We start from the raw sequence: 17,970 nt of genomic DNA, 5'->3' as shown, positions 1-17,970 counted from the left end.
TCCGGTCCTCTCCAAGGAGCCCTGTCCCCACATTTACCATGGGTTTCCTCTTGCCTTTTCCTGTCCTGCAGCCAGTGCTGGGAGCTGGGGCAAAGCCTGACAGGAACAGTGGGGTCAGGAAGCCACCAGGGCCAAGGGAGCCAGGGTTCCGGGGTGCTGTTGGGACCTGAGGCAGGGGAAGACCCAGGCATCCGGGGGTCCACACCCAAGAGCCCGTCTCCAGCAGTCTTCCATCCCAGCACCCATGAGCTAGGCTCCCATCCTTCTCCTCCACCCAGACGTGCGAGTTCACCCCAGCCCCCAGCACGGCAACCCCACCACTGAGGGCCTAGTCTGGGGGGACCAGATGAACTTTCTAGTCTGAGAGGGGGCTGTCTGCTTTGTCCCTGAACCATAGGCGGAGCCTCCCTTTGTTGCCGTCCAATCAGACTCAGAGTTGGGTTTGTGGGCGGGGCCAAGAAAACTCCCGGGGAGCGTCGTCTCTAGCGAAGTCCGGCGGGGGTAGGGGGGGGGTGGGGGGGTGGGGCGGGCCAGGTAGTAACGTAGAAGGGGGAGGGTGTGGGAATTCCTTGTAGATCAGGGTGAAAGGTGACCCTGGCTCCGGTCATAAAGCCCTCCACATCACGTGACCAACGTCACCCTCTCCCCAACAACATCCTTATTTTCAGTCTTGGGAGTGGAAGACGGTGGCCTGCTCCTCCCTTCCAAAAGCCCTCAGCCTGGTTTCGACCTTGACAACATTCAAGGTCAAGGTCGGGCAGCGGCTGTCTAGGGTGCCTCGGGACTCCGGACACCTCGGTTTCCTAACGGAGAAGTGGGAGCCCTGCAAATTGGGGCTCTTCGTCTCAGGGATAGGCTTCTTTCCCCTTAGCGATCACCTCCTCCGAGTGGGGTGGGAGGACCCTCCCCGGGGTTCTGTGCGGGCTGAGCCCTCCGGCCTCAATGGGTCCCCAAGCAGCCCTCCTGGTGGCGGCGCTAGCCGGCTGCCTGCTTCGGGCCCGGAGCTGTGTCATTTGTGATCCAAGGGTCGTGGCCGCGCTGGACGCCTTGGAAAAGGAATACCTGTCTACCCACCTCGCCCCCGGGCGTCACAGACAAGTGATGGAAAGGATAAGAGAAACCGTGAGGGATTTCCGGGACCTGCCATATTTAGAGGATACCTTTATGGGGGTTATCGGTGAGGGCAGGGTAGAGCGTGGGAATCCAGGGTGGAGGGAAAGCAGGGGTCTGGTGCTTGGATTGCTGGGGGCGGGGGAGGGACGGGACACAACGGCTGGAGGCAGAGTCTGCTGGGTTCGTGAATGGAGAAGACTGAGATGCCGATTCCAGGCCTTCCCCTGGGCAAAGGAATATGCTATTTCCCTAGTCCTTACCCTGCAATTTTGTAAAAAAAAACAAACACACAAACCCCCCCCCCCCACACACACAAAAAACAAAAACAAAAAAACTACGTCTCCCAGAAGTCAACGGGCGTGCAATCCATTTACAGCCCTGGCTTTGCCCAGTAGCCTCATGGGTATTGTAGTTTTTGACACTAGCTGAGCCAATGAGACCTTCAGGCTTGGAATCTGAGGTCTAACTCCTCTCCCCCATCCTCTGTGTCCCTCCAGACGAGGCCACAATGGAAACGTCAGTCTTAAGTTTTCTGAGGAGTGTGAGTCTTATCAGAAACAGTGGTGTAGCAGGTAAATCCACACAGGGGCCATGGGAGGGGTTCCAGAATCTTGTATAAAAATGATTTTTGGTGAGGACGGGTCTGGTAGTGGCTCTGGAGCCCACCTGCCTTGGTTCAGCTTCAGGCCTGGCCACCCCTTAGCTGTGTGGCCTTGAGAGAGGAATTTCCCTGGTTTGTCACCTCTAAAGTGGGTCCTAACAGTGTCTGCACGCCAGGCGCCGCTTAGCTCAGTGGCCCGCATTGTTAAGTGGTCACTCAATGTCACTGTCCCTCCCTGAGATGGCCCCAAGGTGGAACGCCAGCCTCTTCACATGGAGGCAAACTTCCTGCATCTCCTCCTGGGGTGGGTGGGAGGAAGGGAAGCACTCTATGTCACCCTGCTCCTTCCCAGATGACACTTTCGTGAAGGAGTTCTCCTGGATGTTGACTCTGGAAAAGGCAGCCTTTCAGGGCTATGTCGCTCGGTTCCAAAGAAAGGGTGGGGGAAGATGGGTTCCGTCAGGGACCACAGCCCCTTCCCCCAACAGGTCCAGGGTCTAAGTCCCCAGCCCCTGCTTTCTATGTCCAGCCTCTCACTTCTCCCCACCGCGTCCTCCCTGGGACCCAGAGATCCAGACATCCGTGTCCTTCTTCCCTCCATCCCAAGAGCCCAAACGCAACCTATTCCTTCTCCCCCCTCTCATCTCCTTCAACAGGAATCTGATAATCCTTTTTTGTTGTTGTTTTGTTTTTTCTTCCTTCTGAGGCAGATTTCTGTCCCAACAAATGTGGTGAGTCCGGATTACGGGAACTGGCTTTCTATCCTTCATCCTTGCCCCGTGAATACCCCGCTTTTTTCCTCCGGCTTTGGGTCTCGGTGGTTCTTCCTTCCCCACGTCTGAGAGGTTCCTGGTCCCCAGTAGTCCTTCTGTACAGCGGACTTCCTGGCCCGCGGGTCCTCTTCTCTGGGCGCTCTTTCCTGAGACTGGTTACACCCCTCTTCAGGGAGGACTGCCTTCTGGCCCCGCCCCTTGGGCTGACCTCTAGGGATTAGGCGCCTGCCTCCGCCCCCGACCTTGGCCCTGCCTTTAGCCTCGCCTCTCAGGGCGAATACAGCCTGGATCCTGTCCCTTCAGGTACAATGTTGCAGCTTCTGATCTGGTGCAGTTAACTGTAAAAAGCAGCTTCACGCTTGTCGAAAATCCAGAGATTGTGGGGGTGAGAGAGCGGGGGCCAGCCGCAGGGGTTGGCGCAAGAGGGGCGGAGCCAGAGGAGAGACGTGGCCTAGAGAGGGCGGGGACTGGAGCGGAGGGTGGAGACAGAAAGGGGGGCTTAGACAAAGTGGGTGGCACGGGCGGGAGGGCAGGAAACCTCGAAGAGGTGTCCCACCGTAAATCCTGTCCCCAGTGCGCCAAATCAACGTCCATGAAACGGAAGACCTGATCCTGGACTGTGAGCTCGACTGGCATAAATTATCTCAAGGCCTGACCTATTACAGCTTTTACAGGGTGGGCCCTTTAACCCCAAGTCCATAAGGCTTGTGTGAGCGCCGACCCCCTCATCCACAAGCTTGTTGCCACAATCCCCATGACCCATGACCCACCAGGTTTAACTTCTAGGCATCCCCGGGGACCCCATGCCCTTACCAGTGACCCTGGACTCCCATCTCCCCCACTGAGAGCCCGTGATGCTCTCACACCTGTACTGCCCCAAACCCTGAATTCCCCAGGCCTCTGTGACCCCTTGAGCTTGGGTCTAGGTTTGGGGGAGCAATTCTGAGACCTTGGTGTCCGAGGGGAAACGGCCCACCCTGATCAAGCGACTGGTGAGGCCAGAGGATGCGGGTAACTACCGCTGCGAGTTGGGCACTGAGCGATCCGGCCCAGCCACGGTCATCCATTTTGAAGTCACAGGTCAGAGCTGGGGAGTCGACAGACGTATGGGACTCAGGGTCCTGGGTTTGGGGGGCAGTCAGCTTCAGCCAGCGACCTGGGGGGCCTAACTTTCTGTCGGGGTGTGGTTTCAGGCCAAGGGGGGGGTGGCTTCCTGCCCAGGGTGCGGCCACCTCTCACAGTGGCCTGGCTTCAGGCAGTGAGGGGCGTGCTTATCTCCTGGGAGGCCTGGGTCCTGGGGAAGGGTGGCGTGGACAGAGCTTGCCTGGGCCGCCACCACCGGCCCTCCCAGGACTGCTCCTTCTCTCTCCTCTGTCAGTGTTGCCCAAAAGAGTCATTGGGGAGATCCCGAAATCAAAGCCCGGGACCCAGTATCAGCGGTTTGGATCCCTCAAGCCGTCAGAGTGTCTGAATCCCAAGGACGTGCTGAGAGGCTTTCTGTTCGAGATGCTGATCTGGGGCTTCGTGTTTCTGCTCCTGGGCTTTTTGCCACCTCGTGAGCCGCCTCCCGGAGAAGGCAGGGCTTGGGGCGAGGGGCGCGGTCTCCGACGTCCTAACGTAGGAGGGGGCGTTAGGGGGAGGGGCTTAGAAAAGAGGGGCGTGCTTACCCAGGGCGGCGAAGCTTGGGTCATAGAAAAGGATCAGATATAGGGAGGCTGGGAGGGGTGTCCCTCACTCAGGACCTAATCTGCTTACACGATTGCACCCCACCCTTCCCCAGCGTACTTTGCTTTAGGTCTGGGGCCCTGATCGATTCGGTCAAGTCCTGGGTCCGTACCGACAAGGCAGCAGCCCCCGAGGACCAGGGTCCACAAAGTCGGCTGTCACAGACCCAGCTATCACAGACCCAGCTATCACAGAGCCAGGTGTCACAGACCCAGCTTCCCAAGGTACCGAACGAAGAAAAGGCCACAGCACCAAGGCTTAAATAAAGATTTATCTGGTTGCCTAAATATCGGATTCATTTTGTCCGGTCAGATTCTCAGTTTTGGCTTCCCGAGAGGAGAGCTCTGGGGCGGGTCTCCTGTCCTCGGAGAGACTGGGAAGTCAGTTCCCTGTGTCAAGGCAGTGCCCAACTAGCTGAGATGTCATTCCAGAATCAAGGAGTAGAGAAGGGCCTGCCCTACGCAGATCTCCTCCCCCAGGCCCGGTCCCCTCACAGGACGCCCCCTCCCAGCTCTTCCTGCCGGGTTTCCTCTCGCCTTTTCCTGTCCCCCACCCAGTGCTGGGAGCCGGGGCAGAGGCAAAGGCTGAACGGGAACAGCGGGGTCAGGAAGCAACCAGGGCCAACGGAGCCAGGGCCCCGGGGTGCTGTTGGGACCTGAAGCAGGGTAAGAACCAGGGACCCTGAAGTCCAGACCCCTCCTCCCTCAGACCCAGTGGCCAGTCCCCACCCATCTCCCATCCCAGCACCCAGGAGCTTAGCTCCCATCCTTCTCCTCCACCCAAACTCGGGAGTTTGAGCCCCAGGCCCCTCCATCCCAATCCCCACTACTCGGGGCCTCAGGAGTTGGGGTCTTACCCATCCGTCCTTAGGGCCATGCTATCTGGTGAACGGAAAGAGGGCGGAAGCCCCCGCTTCGGGAAGCTCCACCTCCCCGTGGGCTTGTGGATCAATTCTCCCAGGAAGCAGCTGGCCAAGCTGGGACGCCGCTGGCCTAGCGCCGCCTCTGTTAAGTGAGTGCCCACCTCCTCCAGGCCCCTGTCCCTCCTCCACCTACCTCCCAATTGTCCTCGTTTCTGATGCAGTCTCTGCACCGGGTAAGGCCAGGGGTTCCGAGCGTTGACTGCAGTTCCTTTCCGGAATGGGCAAGTGAGGTGGCGGGCTGGAGGAGACAGACAGTGGGCCACAGTGCTCTCAGAGTCCGGTCGGGGAAGAGCCGGGCCTGGATAGGGGCCCTCGCTGGATGGACAAGGCGATGGGGATACAGGGGCAAGGGTTTGATTCCCCTTCCTTCCTCCCCTCCCTGCTTACCTCTTGCAACTTCCTTAGGTGCCACTCGCCTTCATTTATTTCTCTCTCTCTCTCTCTCTGACTCTGGCCTCTGCCCAACTCCGTATCTGTACACTCGCGTCTCTCCCCCTTCTGTGGGTCTCTGTCTCCCTCTTTATCTGTGTCTCTGTCCCTCTCTTTCCCTGGGTTTCTTTTGCTCTTTCCGTCTGGATCTGTGTCCCCTCTCAATGGGTCTCTCTGTCACTCTCCGGGTCTCTGATCCCTCCGTCTGGGTCTCTGCCCACCTCCTTCCTTCGTCTTCTACCATCGGCCTCCATCCTGGCTTGTCTCTCTCGGTCTCTTTGCCGCCTCTCCGCTCCCCTGGCGGCTTCCCAGGTCTTCTTCCTCGGACACGGGGAGCCGCAGCAGCGAGCCGCTGCCCCCGCCGCCGCCGCACGTGGAGCTGCGGCGAGTGGGCGCGGTCAAGGCGGCCGGCGGAGCCTCCGGGAGCCGCGCCAAGCGCATCTCCCAGCTCTTTCGGGGCTCGGGGACCGGGGCCACGGGGTCCGGCGGCGCGGGAGGCGCCGGGACTCCGGGGGGCGCTCAGCGCTGGGCCAGCGAGAAGAAGCTGCCTGAGCTGGCCGCGGGCGTGGCCCCCGAGCCCCCGCTGGCCGCCCGCGCCACGGCACCCCCGGGGGTCCTCAAGATCTTCGGCGCCGGGCTGGCGTCGGGCGCCAACTACAAGAGCGTGCTCGCCACTGCGCGCTCCACGGCACGCGAGCTGGTGGCCGAGGCGCTGGAGCGCTACGGGCTGGCGGGGAGCCCCGGCGGGAGCCCAGGCGAGAGCAGCTGCGTGGACGCCTTCGCGCTGTGCGACGCGCTGGGCCGGCCCGCGGCGGGCGGCGTGGGCAGCTGCGAGTGGCGGGCGGAGCACCTGCGCGTGCTGGGCGACTCGGAGCGTCCGCTGCTGGTGCAGGAGCTGTGGCGAGCGCGGCCCGGCTGGGCGCGCCGTTTCGAGCTGCGCGGCCGCGAGGAGGCGCGCCGCCTGGAGCAGGAGGCCTTCGGGGCGGCGGACAGCGACGGTGAGCCGGCGGGGGCCCGACTGCGGGGGCGGGGCCTGGGGGCGGGGCGGGGCCTGCCCTGGAGGCGGGGCCAGCGGGGAGGCTGGGCGTGGCTTGGGGGCCGGGATCTGGCTAAGGGGGCTGGAGAGACCTAGGGTAGGCTGGAGGCGGGGCCCACGGGAGAAAGGGGAGGGGGGGGGGTGGGTGTGAATGGGAGGAGCCTAAAGCCCAGGGTCAGGTCGGGGGCGGGGCTGGGGCTAGACCGGAGTTATTGCCAGAGTGGATGGGCGGGGCTTGTGATGGGGTGGGGGGTCCCTGCTGAAGAGGGTAACCCCAGAGCCAGAGGTGCTGAGTGGTGGTGGTCGTCCGCGTGGCTAGAAGGCCTCTCGCGAGAGTCAGGGCCGGCGTAGATTAAGCCTCTAAGGGGGAGGAGCCTGGAGAGTGAAGAAATGGTGGGCTTGTTTGGGGCCGAAAATGATCCAAGCTTTAGGAGCGCCTGAGTGGCTCAGTGGGTTAAGCCTCCGACTTCGGATCGGCTCATGATCGCTCGGTCCATGAGCTCGAGCCCGGCGTCGGGCTCTGTCCTAACAGCTGGGAGCCTGGAGCCCGCTATAGATTCTGTGTCTCCTTCTCTCTGCCCTTCCCCTGCTCATGCTCTCCCTCTCTTAAGAATAATTAAAAAAACAGATCGAAGCTTCAGAGGATCTGACCTTGGAGCAGGTGGATCTAGGCTGGGTTGGCTGCAGACTGTGGGTGGGAGATTTGAGGGTGGCGCATGGGAAATGAAGATGTAACACCATCAAGGGCTTACATGCTGGCCTGGCCTTTGAGGAAACGTTCCTGGAACAGGAGATGGTCCCCTTGGTGAAATAGTAAGTGCAGAGCAGGGCCCGGCAGGGATGGAGCCTGGCTCTAAGGGGCTGCTCACAGAACCTTCTAACGCTTTTCTGTTTCTGAGCCTCCCATCGGGGAGACAGAGTGGTGTAGCGGTCAACCTCCTGAGCTCTGAACTCTGGCTCGGATTCCGATCCGTTCTTTGTCGGTTCCGCTCAGCAAAAACCCTAGGGGAAGATGAAATCGGAAAATGTATAAAAGGGTTTTAGCACAGGTCTTGGCACATAGTGGTCGCCTAATAAAGAATGGCAATTACAACCATCACTGTCTTTTTCCCCCCCCCCCAAAAAGCATTGGTTGAGCGCCTACTGTGGGCCACACATTATTCAGGGCCCTGGGGGAATACGGTGAGCACATGACAGATGAGGTTCCCACCCTCCTAGATTTCGCGGCCTAGTGAGAAACAAATCACTAGTTCGTTCCTTCCGTTCACCATCACCCACTATGTGCCGGGCACAGGGAACAGCATATACAGACAACTAAACGTGGGAAGCAGCCTCACCTCTCTGTGGTCAATTTTTTGTCTCTTTATCATCTCGGCTCTGCGAGCCTGTCTCGGGCTCTTTGGAGTCTCTTGCCTCATCCCTCTCGGTCTCTCCGCAGGCACGGGTGCCCCCTCGTGGCGGCCGCAGAAGAATCGCTCCCGGGCGGCGTCCGGAGGGGCGGCCCTGGCCAGTCCGGGCCCGGGGTCCGGGTCAGGGCCCCCCGCTGGGCCCGGGGGCAAAGAGCGCTCGGAAAACCTGTCCCTGCGGCGCAGCGTGTCGGAGCTCAGCCTGCAGGGTCGCCGGCGGCGGCAGCAGGAGCGCAGGCAGCAGGCACTTAGCATGGCCCCGGGGGCAGCCGACACCCAAATCGGACCTGCTGACCCTGGCGACTTCGATCAGTTGACCCAGTGCCTCATTCAGGCTCCCAGCAACCGTCCCTACTTCCTGCTGCTCCAGGGCTACCAGGACGCTCAGGTAAGGCAGCCCCTCCTACCCCGGAGACAACTATGCTCCGGCCTTCCTTCGACCTTCCTTCGTCTGCAGGGCGACAGAGTTACAACTCCCAGAATCCCCTGGGTCGCGGCAGTCTCAGGTTTGCGGGAAGGCGTGGGCCCAGCAAGGTAGGGTTCCAGGGTAGGAGAGGTCATTGTGGGAGACAGGGGATGGGGGGAAGAGGTGAAAGTCGTGGAGGTTGATGGCTGAAAAAGATTTTGCTGGAAGAACAGGTGGGGAATGGTTCATTTCATGCAATGTTGGGGGGAAACACTGCCTTTGTCTGTCAAGGGGGAATGTGAGAGCCTATCGCAGAAAAGGGATCTCCTTGTAAGCGTCTATTTCTTGATGAGGAGTAATTGAAGTGTCCATCTTGTTTGGGAGGAAGATGATTTCATTGACGTATGGGATCTTGTTCTGGGTAAGCGTATATTTTCTTGGAAGGAGCGGACTAACCCGCTTTTTAAAGGTGATGGTTTACACTGGAATGATGTGACTCTTGTTAGGGGGCGTAGGTGGTAGGGATGCTTCTGTTTTCTATATTTGGGTGACAATAGAACTTTGCTTGAGTGTTAGGCAGCAGAGAGGGAGAAAGGATTAGCAGATAGTAGAAAATGATTCGTGGGTTAGTGGGAAATTGTTTCATTAATAGAAACAATGTACTCTTGGAAAGACTCATTTGTGTGTGTGTGTGTGTGCGCGCGTGTGTGTGTGCGCGCGCGCACGCGCGATGATTGGGGGAGCCATGTTTGTGGTGTTGCCCAACTTTGAGTAACAGCAGTACAGCCAAGTTCCACAGGTACTGCTGGGAATCAATGGGAAAGCCCACTCTAGAAGGTAGTGGAGCTCAGCAAATAGTCCCATTTGTGCCGTCAGAGAGTGATCCAGTTGGGTTCGGTGGCCTGTGTGTGGGTGTGTATGAGTGAGAGGTTAAGACTATTGAGAGAAGGGCTTGCGTGGAAGAATTCATTCCTCCTTACTGGGGCAAGTTCCTTACAGGGAGGGGTTTGCAGACACGGTTGGAGAATAGGAGAGCCTGTTTTGGGAAGAGGGGGAACATTGGGAGCATCCATTCTTTTGAATGGGGTTCATGAGAAATTCCTTTCTAAGAAAGAGGCTTCTATGGAAGTATTCCTTCCTGGGGAAGAGGAATCAGAGGTGAATCTCTTAGGGAGGAATTTATTTGCACTCATCTATTCATGAGTGGCTATAACCTGGGAGTTCATTGTGGGCACTGTGGAATCCCTTCTGGGGTTAAGTAATTTTAGAAAAGGGTTTCGTGTATTTTGGACCATTCCATTCCTTCAAACAGGGATGGATAACAGGAGATTTTACCTTCGGAAGGTGGTCATACTGGAAAGGTCCATTTTCTAGAGACAGATGAACAAGTCCATTGTAGGAAGGGGTCTCTTTGGAAATGTCCATCCATGAGGTAAAGGTAATGCGTGAGTTCAGGGTAGGATTTATGGATATCAGGATGACTATTCTCCCAACGTGAATAGAGAACAGAGAGTCTATTTTAGGAAGGGGGCCAGACTGAGCTCTTCCATTTTTATAGGATGGAGATGGGAGAGTCATTTAGGAAGGGGTCTTCTGGAATGCACCTCTTCATTTGGTGGATGAAATGGGACACTCCATTATAAGAAGAGGGTCTCCTTGAAAACATCTATTAATAAGGTGGGGTTACTAGAAGAGCCACTATATGGAGAGCTCCATGGAGATGTTCTTTGTTGGGATGAGAATACTGAAAGCATCCATTGATGGAAAGGAGAGTATCTTTGGAATCCTCTATCATGGGAGTGGGGGGAGTAGGTGAGTCCATTGTAGTACTATTTCTCCTTGGAAGTGAGTTCAGCATGGGGTGGGGGAAAATAAGGGTCCTTTGTAGAAAGGGGGTCTCCCTGGAAGTGTATGTTCATGGGGTGGAGATAATGGAAGAAACCTTTGTTCAAAGGGGCAGTCTCCTTAAAGATATCCGTCCCATGTCTTGGAAATATTCAGAGAAGCTCTTATTAGAAGGGGAAATGTCTTTGGAAGTCCCCATTATGGTGGTGGAAGGACTGGCAAATGGGGCCAGGGGTAGAGAAATGGGAGGGCTCACAGGAGAAAGATGTCCTTGGAAAGTTCCATTCTTTGAGGGGCAAGTTAATGGGCAGTCCACTGTAGTCATGGGGGTGTGGTGCTCTTGGAAGCACCCCTTCTTTGGGCTCTATATCATGGGAGAGTGCATTGTGGGAATGGATTTCCTTGAAAGGGTCCATTCAGAAGAGGTGAGAAGAGGGGGGCGTCTCCTGGAGAAATGTCTCCTGGGAAACATCAATAATTTCAGGGAGGGCAATTACAGAGCTCACGTCAAGAAAGGGGTTTCCTTATACGTAGCCAGTCTTCCAGATGGGTGTTCTGGACCAGTCCATCACAGGAAGTGCCTTTGAAGAGTCCACTCATGGTTAGGGGAAGCAATTGCTGAGGCTTTGGGGATCCCAGGAGATCTCCTTGAAAGCGTTCATTCTAAGCGAGGTGGTGGATGGGAGAGTCCTTTGTGGCCAAGGGCCCCCTTTGGAAACATCCGTTCCTCACGGAGCTGTGTCTCTCCTGTATCTTCACCTTCCCTCCAGGACTTCGTGGTGTATGTGATGACGCGGGAGCAGCATGTCTTCGGCCGGGGCGGGAACTCCTCGGCCCGTGGTGGGTCCCCGGCCCCGTATGTGGACACCTTTCTCAATGCCCCCGACATCCTGCCGCGGCACTGTACGGTGCGTGCGGGCCCTGAGCCCCCCGCCATGGTGCGCCCGGCCCGGGGTGCCCCGGTCACGCACAACGGGTGCCTCCTGCTGCGCGAGGCCGAGCTGCACCCTGGCGACCTGCTGGGGCTGGGCGAGCACTTCCTCTTCATGTACAAGGACCCCCGCGCTGGGGGCTCGGGGCCCGCGCGGCCGCCGTGGCTGCCCACCCGTCCGGGGGCCTCCCCGCCAGGCCCCGGCTGGGCCTTCTCCTGCCGCCTGTGCGGCCGGGGCCTGCAGGAGCGCGGCGAGGCCCTGGCGGCCTACCTGGATGGCCGCGAGCCGGTGCTGCGCTTCCGGCCCCGCGAGGAAGAGGCGCTGCTGGGCGAGATCGTGCGCGCAGCAGCGGCCGGCGCCGGGGACCTACCACCGCTGGGGCCGGCCACGCTGCTGGCGCTGTGCGTCCAGCATTCAGCCCGGGAACTGGAGCTGGGCCACCTGCCGCGCCTGCTGGGCCGTCTGGCCCGGCTCATCAAGGAGGCTGTCTGGGTGAGTGCCTCCAACCGCCGTCCAACCCCGTCTGCTCCCCGTGGGCTTCCCCCAGCCTCTCGTCGCCCCCCCCGCCGCCGGTTTGGAAGTCGAGCAGGATGAAGCCACCTCTCCCCTGATGCTTAGGAGGGGCCTGGGCTCTCCAGTAAGGGATCTCGCGGGGTGCTGGGAGTGGTGGATGCATCCGCGGTGCCGGAAGTGGGATAATGGGAGAAACGATTCTGGGAGCCGGGGGAGGAGAGCTCCTGGGATGAGAAGTCAGGAGAGACCGTTGTGGGAGGTGAGGCGGGCAGCCCGTTGGGCCCGAAGCTTTGAACAGTAGTGGGCAAGATCGTGCTTGGAGGCGAGGGAGGACAAAGCCATCGGACCTACAGATGGAAGTACCTGGGAGAAATCCAGATTTCTGGATTTGGGGGGGGAGGTTAAAGTCGCCATGCAATGGAGCTAGGGCTTCTCAGAGCGAAGGTTGAGGAAGGGCCTGGGCGGTAGGAAGAAACTTCTGTTCGAGCAGAAGTGGGCCTGAGGGAGGTAGACCGCCGGCAATTATAGGGCTTTGTATTTTATTTTCTTTTTGTAAGTTTATTCTATTTCTTTTGAGAGAGAGCGCGCGCACGGGCGCAAAAGTGGGGGAGGGGGAGAGAGAGAGAGAATCCCAAGCAGGCCCTGCACTGCCCGCGCAGAGCCGGGTGTGGGGCTTGAACACGGGAACTGTGAGATCGCGACCTGAGCTGAAGTCGGACGCTCAACCGACTGAATCCCCCAGGCGCCCCTAGGGCTTTGTGTTTTAAAAGGTATGGAGAGGTGAGCGACGGACGCCGGGGTGGCTCAGTCGGTCAAGTGACTGAGTCCCGTTAAGGAACTGACTCACAGTTCCTGAGTTCAAGCCCCACATCCAGCTCTGTGCTGACAGCTGGGAGCCCGGAGCCTGCTTCAGATTCTGTGTCTTCCTCTCTCCCTTCCCCTCCCCCACTCACACGTACACACACTCTCTCTCTCAAAAATAAACATTAAAAAAGAAAAAAGAAAAAAAAAAAAGGTACAGAGAGGTGAAACCATTCTGAAACCTGGGGGTTAGGGTCCATTTGAGCGTGGAGAGGCTGTGTCAAAAAGGTGCTTCCAGAAATACCAGGGTATTAACTCACACGTCTCTCTCCCTCAATTCCACGCGCCTTGATTCTGAGCTTACTGTTCTACAGGAAAAGATCAAGGAAATCGGAGACCGCCAGCCAGAGAAGTAAGAGAAATTCTGGGAAGAAGGGTTATAGAGGGATGCAGGGGTGGGGCACTGCAGGCAGGCTCTTCCTTGGCCCCCAACTTTTCCAGCTGTGAAATGGGGATTGGCCTCTGTCCTCAGATCCAGAGCTCGGGGTTTGGACACTATGGTGGGGGTTGGGCAGAGATCACCCCACCCCCATTACTATAATGGACTGTCCCGTTAATGGGTCCTTTTCTCCTTCTCCAGCCACCCTGAGGGAGTCCCCGAGGTGCCCTTGACTCCCGAGGCTGTGTCCGTAGAGCTGCGGCCACTCATGCTGTGGATGGCCAACACCACGGAGCTGCTGAGTTTTGTACAGGAGAAGGTGCTGGAAATGGAGAAGGAGGCCGACCAGGAGGGTGAGCTCTGACCCAAGCTCAGGCCTGTCTGGGATCCCTGTCATTCCCTCTACTTGGGGACTGGGGCTCCTGCCTGTCAGCCTCTGGTTCTCTCTCTTACCCCCCAGGTCTGTCCTCAGACCCACAGCTCTGCAATGACTTGGAATTATGTGATGAGGCCATGGCCCTCCTGGATGAGGTCATCATGTGTACCTTCCAGCAGTCTGTCTACTACCTCACCAAGGTTGGTCTTGTCCCCTGCTGCCTGTTTGACATAACATCACTTCCTGTTGGCGTTACATCGTGTTGCTCTGACGTCACTTCCTAGTTGACCTTGTGAGATTTCCCCCTTCTCTGACATCACTTTCCGTTCACCCCAGGGCTTTGCTGTTCTGATACCCCTTCCTGTGGGAGCCTACATCACCTCCCGCCTTTCTGGCTTCTTCTCTTGTCTCTGCATCTGTCCCCTCTTGACAAGTGAACTTTACTACCTGGTCCTATCACCCTTATCACTTTCTCAAGCTCCTGTTTTCTTTTTCTTTTTTTTAAATGTTTTTATTTTTGAGAGAGAGAGACACACACACACAGAGCGCCAGTGGGGGATGGCCAGAGAGAGAGAGGGAGACACAGAATCCGAAGCAGGCTGTCAGCACAAAGCCCAGTACGGGGCTCGAACCCACAAACCGTAAAATCATGACCTGCGCCGAAGTTGGACGCTCAACTGACTGAGCCCCCCCAGGTGCCCCTCAAGCTCCTGTTTTCTAAGTCCACTCTTCAGTGACTGGTAAAATAGAGAGAAGATAGATAGATAGATATCAAATAGTGTCAGGCACTGTCATTTGAACTAAAAGTCCTCTGTAATCAGGCTTCGCTTCCTGTTTGCTGACTTCATTTCCTATAGCTCCGAATTCACTCCCTTTTCCAAGCCACAGACCTTCTGCCTGGAGTGCTAGTCCTGAGGACCCGCTTTCTCCCCCAGGCCCCCAGCCACCCTTGACCTTGATATTGCTCCTTGGAATTCTCAGGGTTTCAGGCTTACCGTGGGTCTGAGTCCCTGTCTGTAAACGGAACGGGGATCTTTGGGGACTGGTCAACGTCAAGATGTTCCTTAAGCAGCCTTGATTTGCGAAGCCCTTTCCTCCAAGGCTTCGCTTCCTGTACATTCCCGCCACGTGTGGCTTTGTTTCTTCTTCGGCTCTGACCTCATTTCCTGTCCTTGGCCCGATCTCACTTTCCACTGGCTCACTGCCATTTACTCCCACTTCCTGACTCTCTATTCTTTTTCTTTCCTCTGGGAATTCTGGATAAATCACTCTCTGACTGAAGGGGGCCTCTTTGTTCAGCGTCCTTTGTCCTCCGCGAGCTGTCCGTGTTGAGAAATACAAGTCCTGGGGCGCCTGGGTGGCTCAGTCAGCTGAGCGTCGGACTTCAGCTCAGGTCCCGATCTCATGGTTCTTGAGTTCGAGGCCCGCGTCGGGCTCTGTGCCGACAGCTCGGAGCCTGGAGCCTGCTTCGGATTCCGTGTCGGCCCCTCTCTCTCTGTCCTTCCCCCACTTGAGCTCCGTCTCTTTCTCTCTCTCAAAAAGAAATAAACACCGAAAAAACTTCAAGGCTTGAGGTGTCCCAGGCCTGATGCATGCCGGAAAGCCACCTGGAAAGTAGGGATTTGCTCACAGAGGCCTTTAGGGTGTTGAAGGTAGAATGGGCTCTAATTCCCAGAAGCTCTACCGCCCGGAAGCTTCCAGGAAGGTGTAGTCCAATCATTTGTTTCCATCTCTGTATCTTCTTAGACTCTGTATTCAACACTGCCTGCTCTCCTGGATAGTAACCCTTTTACCGCTGGGGCAGAGCTTCCCGGGCCCGGCGCCGAGCTGGCGGCCATGCCTCCGGGGCTGAGACCCACCCTGGGCGTGTTCCAAGCAGCCCTGGAACTGACCAGCCAGTGTGAGCTGCACCCGGACCTCGTGTCTCAGACTTTCGGTTACTTGTTCTTCTTCTCCAATGCGTCCCTCCTCAACTCGCTGATGGAACGAGGTGCGGGTCAGATCGGGGAAGGGGCAGGGAGGAAGGGGCGGGAGCCATCGGGACCCAAGTCAGTTCAGAACATACCACAGGATCAGGCCTCACCTTTAGAGAGTCTGGAGAGCAAGCTCCAGGTCCCGAGCTGAAAAATAAGAAGGGTCCGGGAGGCAGGAGGGCAGAGTCCACGCACCCATTCCCCTTCCTAACCTTCCCCACAGGTCAAGGCCGACCTTTCTATCAATGGTCCCGAGCTGTCCAAATCCGGACCAACTTGGACCTCGTCTTGGACTGGCTGCAGGGGGCCGGGCTGGGCGACATTGCCACTGAATTCTTCCGGAAACTCTCCATAGCTGTGAACCTGCTCTGTGTGCCCCGCACCTCCCTGCTCAAGGTGATTCCCGATCCCTGACCTCTGACTCCCCAACCCCCCCACCCCATCCATCCTCTGTATTCAGCCCACCCTTGACATCCCCTTGGCCCTCACGTTATCCCCAGTCCCAGCGCAGACACCGTGGGTGATGCACTGGCAGTTAGAAGCCGGCCCCAAGCGTCCAAAGTGCACCTGAATCCCCGTGGGACTTCCGAATAATAGTTTCCAAGGCCCCCTCCCTCAGTCATGCTGGTTCCGAAAGTCTGGTATGAGACCAAGGAACGCGACAGTCAAAACATTCACTGAACGTAAACTAGATACCAAACACTGTCAAGCACTGCTCATTGAGTGCTGATTAAGCCTCATGAAATAGGTTATTCGTTGACCGTTTGTTACAGACAAGGAAACTGAGATTCGGGCAGGATAAGTTCCTTGATTTCTTTTGTTGATATTTCTCAGACTTTTACAGAGCGCTTAATAAGCACCAGGCCGTGTTCTAAGTATTTTACGATCTTGCCATACTGAAACCTCAGAACAACCCTACTGGGTGGTGCCTAATCCCTCCACCCCCAATTTACAGATGAAGAACCTGAGGCACAGGGACTTGCCAGAGGTAATGAGTAGTCAAGCCGGGATTTTTGAACCCGGGCAATCTGGGTCCACCGCAATGATGACTTGGTTGTCATCTCAGTTCAGTAGATCCAAACTTTATTTAAAATTTTATTATTTAAAAACTTTTACATTTATGTCTGCACAGAGCCCGACGCGGGGCTCGAACTCACAAACTGTGAGATCATGACCTGAGCCGAAGTCGGAAGCTTAACCGACTGAGCCACCCAGGCGCCCCACAAATCACTTTTTTTTTTTTTTTAAAGCCGAGAGCACCCCCTTTCTCACCATCACTTTGGTGATAGCCTGGCTTCGCAATCACAATCTGGCGGCACAGACATCACGGCCGACCCCCTACATCGGCACCCTCTAGGGGGGGCCTTCCATTCAGGCTTTCTCAGCTGTCCCATAACGACCACCGACTTCTCACCTCATCTTCCCACCAGGCTTCTTGGAGCAGCCTACGAACTGACCACCCCACGCTGACCCCTGCTCAGCTTCACCATCTGCTCAGCCACTATCAGCTGGGTCCTGGCCGTGGGCCACCACCTGCCTGGGACCCTCCCCCTGCAGAGCGAGACGCTGTGGACACAGGTGAGGCACGGTGGGGACAGAGGCACGGGGGCTGTCAGCTGTTTTCTGGCCTCAGGACCTAGGAATCCATAGCCCCTTCCTCCTTCTGACCCAGGATCCTGGACCCTTAACCCTTTCCTCCCTCGAGACCCAATAAGTGATGGGCCCCAACTCCCTCCTCTGCCAGGATACGGGATTTCAAGCCCCAGCTCCTCCTCTTCCCCCCCCCCCGCCCCCCCCCCCAAGGTTCAGGCCCCCAGCCCCTTCCCCCGACAACCTACCCTTCTCACCCAGGGGCTCGGGTTCCAGGCCCCTCCACGAAGGAATCCGTAAAACTAAGTTCCCAGACCTTCCTTCCTCAGACCCAAGAACCCAACTACCTCGCCCGTTTCCCAGGCAACGGTGGCCTCTCTTTCTTTGTCTGAACTACAACTCCCATGATGCTTGGGGACTCCCAAGACTCGTGTTTGAGTGGGTCCCGCTCCGGGAATTGCTGGTTGAAGTCTGTCCTTCCCTCGGGCGTGACGCAGCCTCTCCCTAACACTGCTGCCTCACGCCCATTTTCAGAATTTGACGCCGTCTTCTTCTGTCTCCTAGGGGACATCTTCGAGAGCTTCTCCTCCCATCCGCCCCTCATCCTGCCCTTGGGCAGCTCGCGCCTGCGCCTCACGGGTCCCGTGACGGACGACGCCCTGCACCGCGAACTGCGCAGGCTCCGCCGCCTCCTCTGGGATCTTGAGCAGCAGGAACTGCCGGCCAATCACCGCCACGGACCTCCCGTGGCCACGCCTCCTTGAGGACCAATAACCAACGAGCGCGCGACCCTTGAAAATTCTTCGGCTTCTGCTCCCTGGAGCCCGCCTGAGCTCAGGGCTCTCTGGGAGTTGTAGTTCTTTCCCCCGCGTGGCATGCCGGGAGTTTGAGTTTTCGGGTAGTAGAGGATGGGACAGTGGGAAGACGGGCTTGGGAGGTGAGGGCGAGGAGCAAGCAATAAAGGTATCTGTGGTGTTGGCACCGCCTCGCTTGTTAAGACTTGGGAACGCTGGCGATGATGATTTTCTGCGGATTAGAGCACCAGGTTCCTCGACTGGAGCGTTGAGTTCTTGCCGAGGCCCCGGGGGTA

General features: G+C 57.5%; 2 protein-coding genes and 1 long non-coding RNA gene across 3 annotated transcripts; 2 read left to right on the top strand and 1 right to left on the bottom strand.

Moving 5' to 3' along the window:
• The first annotated feature begins 841 nt into the window (after positions 1-841).
• On the top strand, positions 842-4,499 carry LOC115502879 (izumo sperm-egg fusion protein 1-like). Its single transcript, XM_030298691.1, is given in 10 exon segments — positions 842-1,177; positions 1,611-1,685; positions 2,067-2,153; positions 2,425-2,445; positions 2,791-2,822; positions 2,824-2,872; positions 3,062-3,162; positions 3,414-3,567; positions 3,866-4,035; positions 4,263-4,499. Coding segments are annotated over 10 exon segments (1,140 nt in total). The 5' UTR covers positions 842-942; the 3' UTR covers positions 4,479-4,499.
• A 94-nt stretch (positions 4,500-4,593) lies between these two features.
• Positions 4,594-17,861, top strand: RASIP1 (Ras interacting protein 1). Its single transcript, XM_030298687.1, has 12 exons — positions 4,594-4,877; positions 5,083-5,223; positions 5,876-6,561; positions 8,038-8,393; positions 11,027-11,680; positions 12,877-12,914; positions 13,143-13,294; positions 13,414-13,517; positions 15,064-15,307; positions 15,514-15,686; positions 16,721-16,868; positions 17,445-17,861. Exons 2-12 carry the CDS (start codon positions 5,087-5,089, stop codon positions 17,642-17,644), a joined length of 2,892 nt encoding a protein of 963 aa, XP_030154547.1. The 5' UTR covers positions 4,594-4,877; positions 5,083-5,086; the 3' UTR covers positions 17,645-17,861.
• LOC116737795 lies at positions 6,663-11,017 on the bottom strand. Its single transcript, XR_004342981.1, has 3 exons — positions 7,937-11,017; positions 7,352-7,601; positions 6,663-6,974 (listed from the first exon to the last, which is right to left on the bottom strand). It is a non-coding gene; the product is annotated as an uncharacterized LOC116737795 (long non-coding RNA).
• Positions 17,862-17,970: the final 109 nt, after the last annotated feature.

The sequence above is a fragment of the Lynx canadensis genome, chromosome E2 (assembly GCF_007474595.2).
Source record: "Lynx canadensis isolate LIC74 chromosome E2, mLynCan4.pri.v2, whole genome shotgun sequence".
NCBI classification, from domain to species: domain Eukaryota; kingdom Metazoa; phylum Chordata; class Mammalia; order Carnivora; family Felidae; genus Lynx; species Lynx canadensis.
The sequence above is the reverse complement of the archived record's forward strand: the minus strand, read 5'-3'. Positions and strand labels throughout refer to the sequence as shown.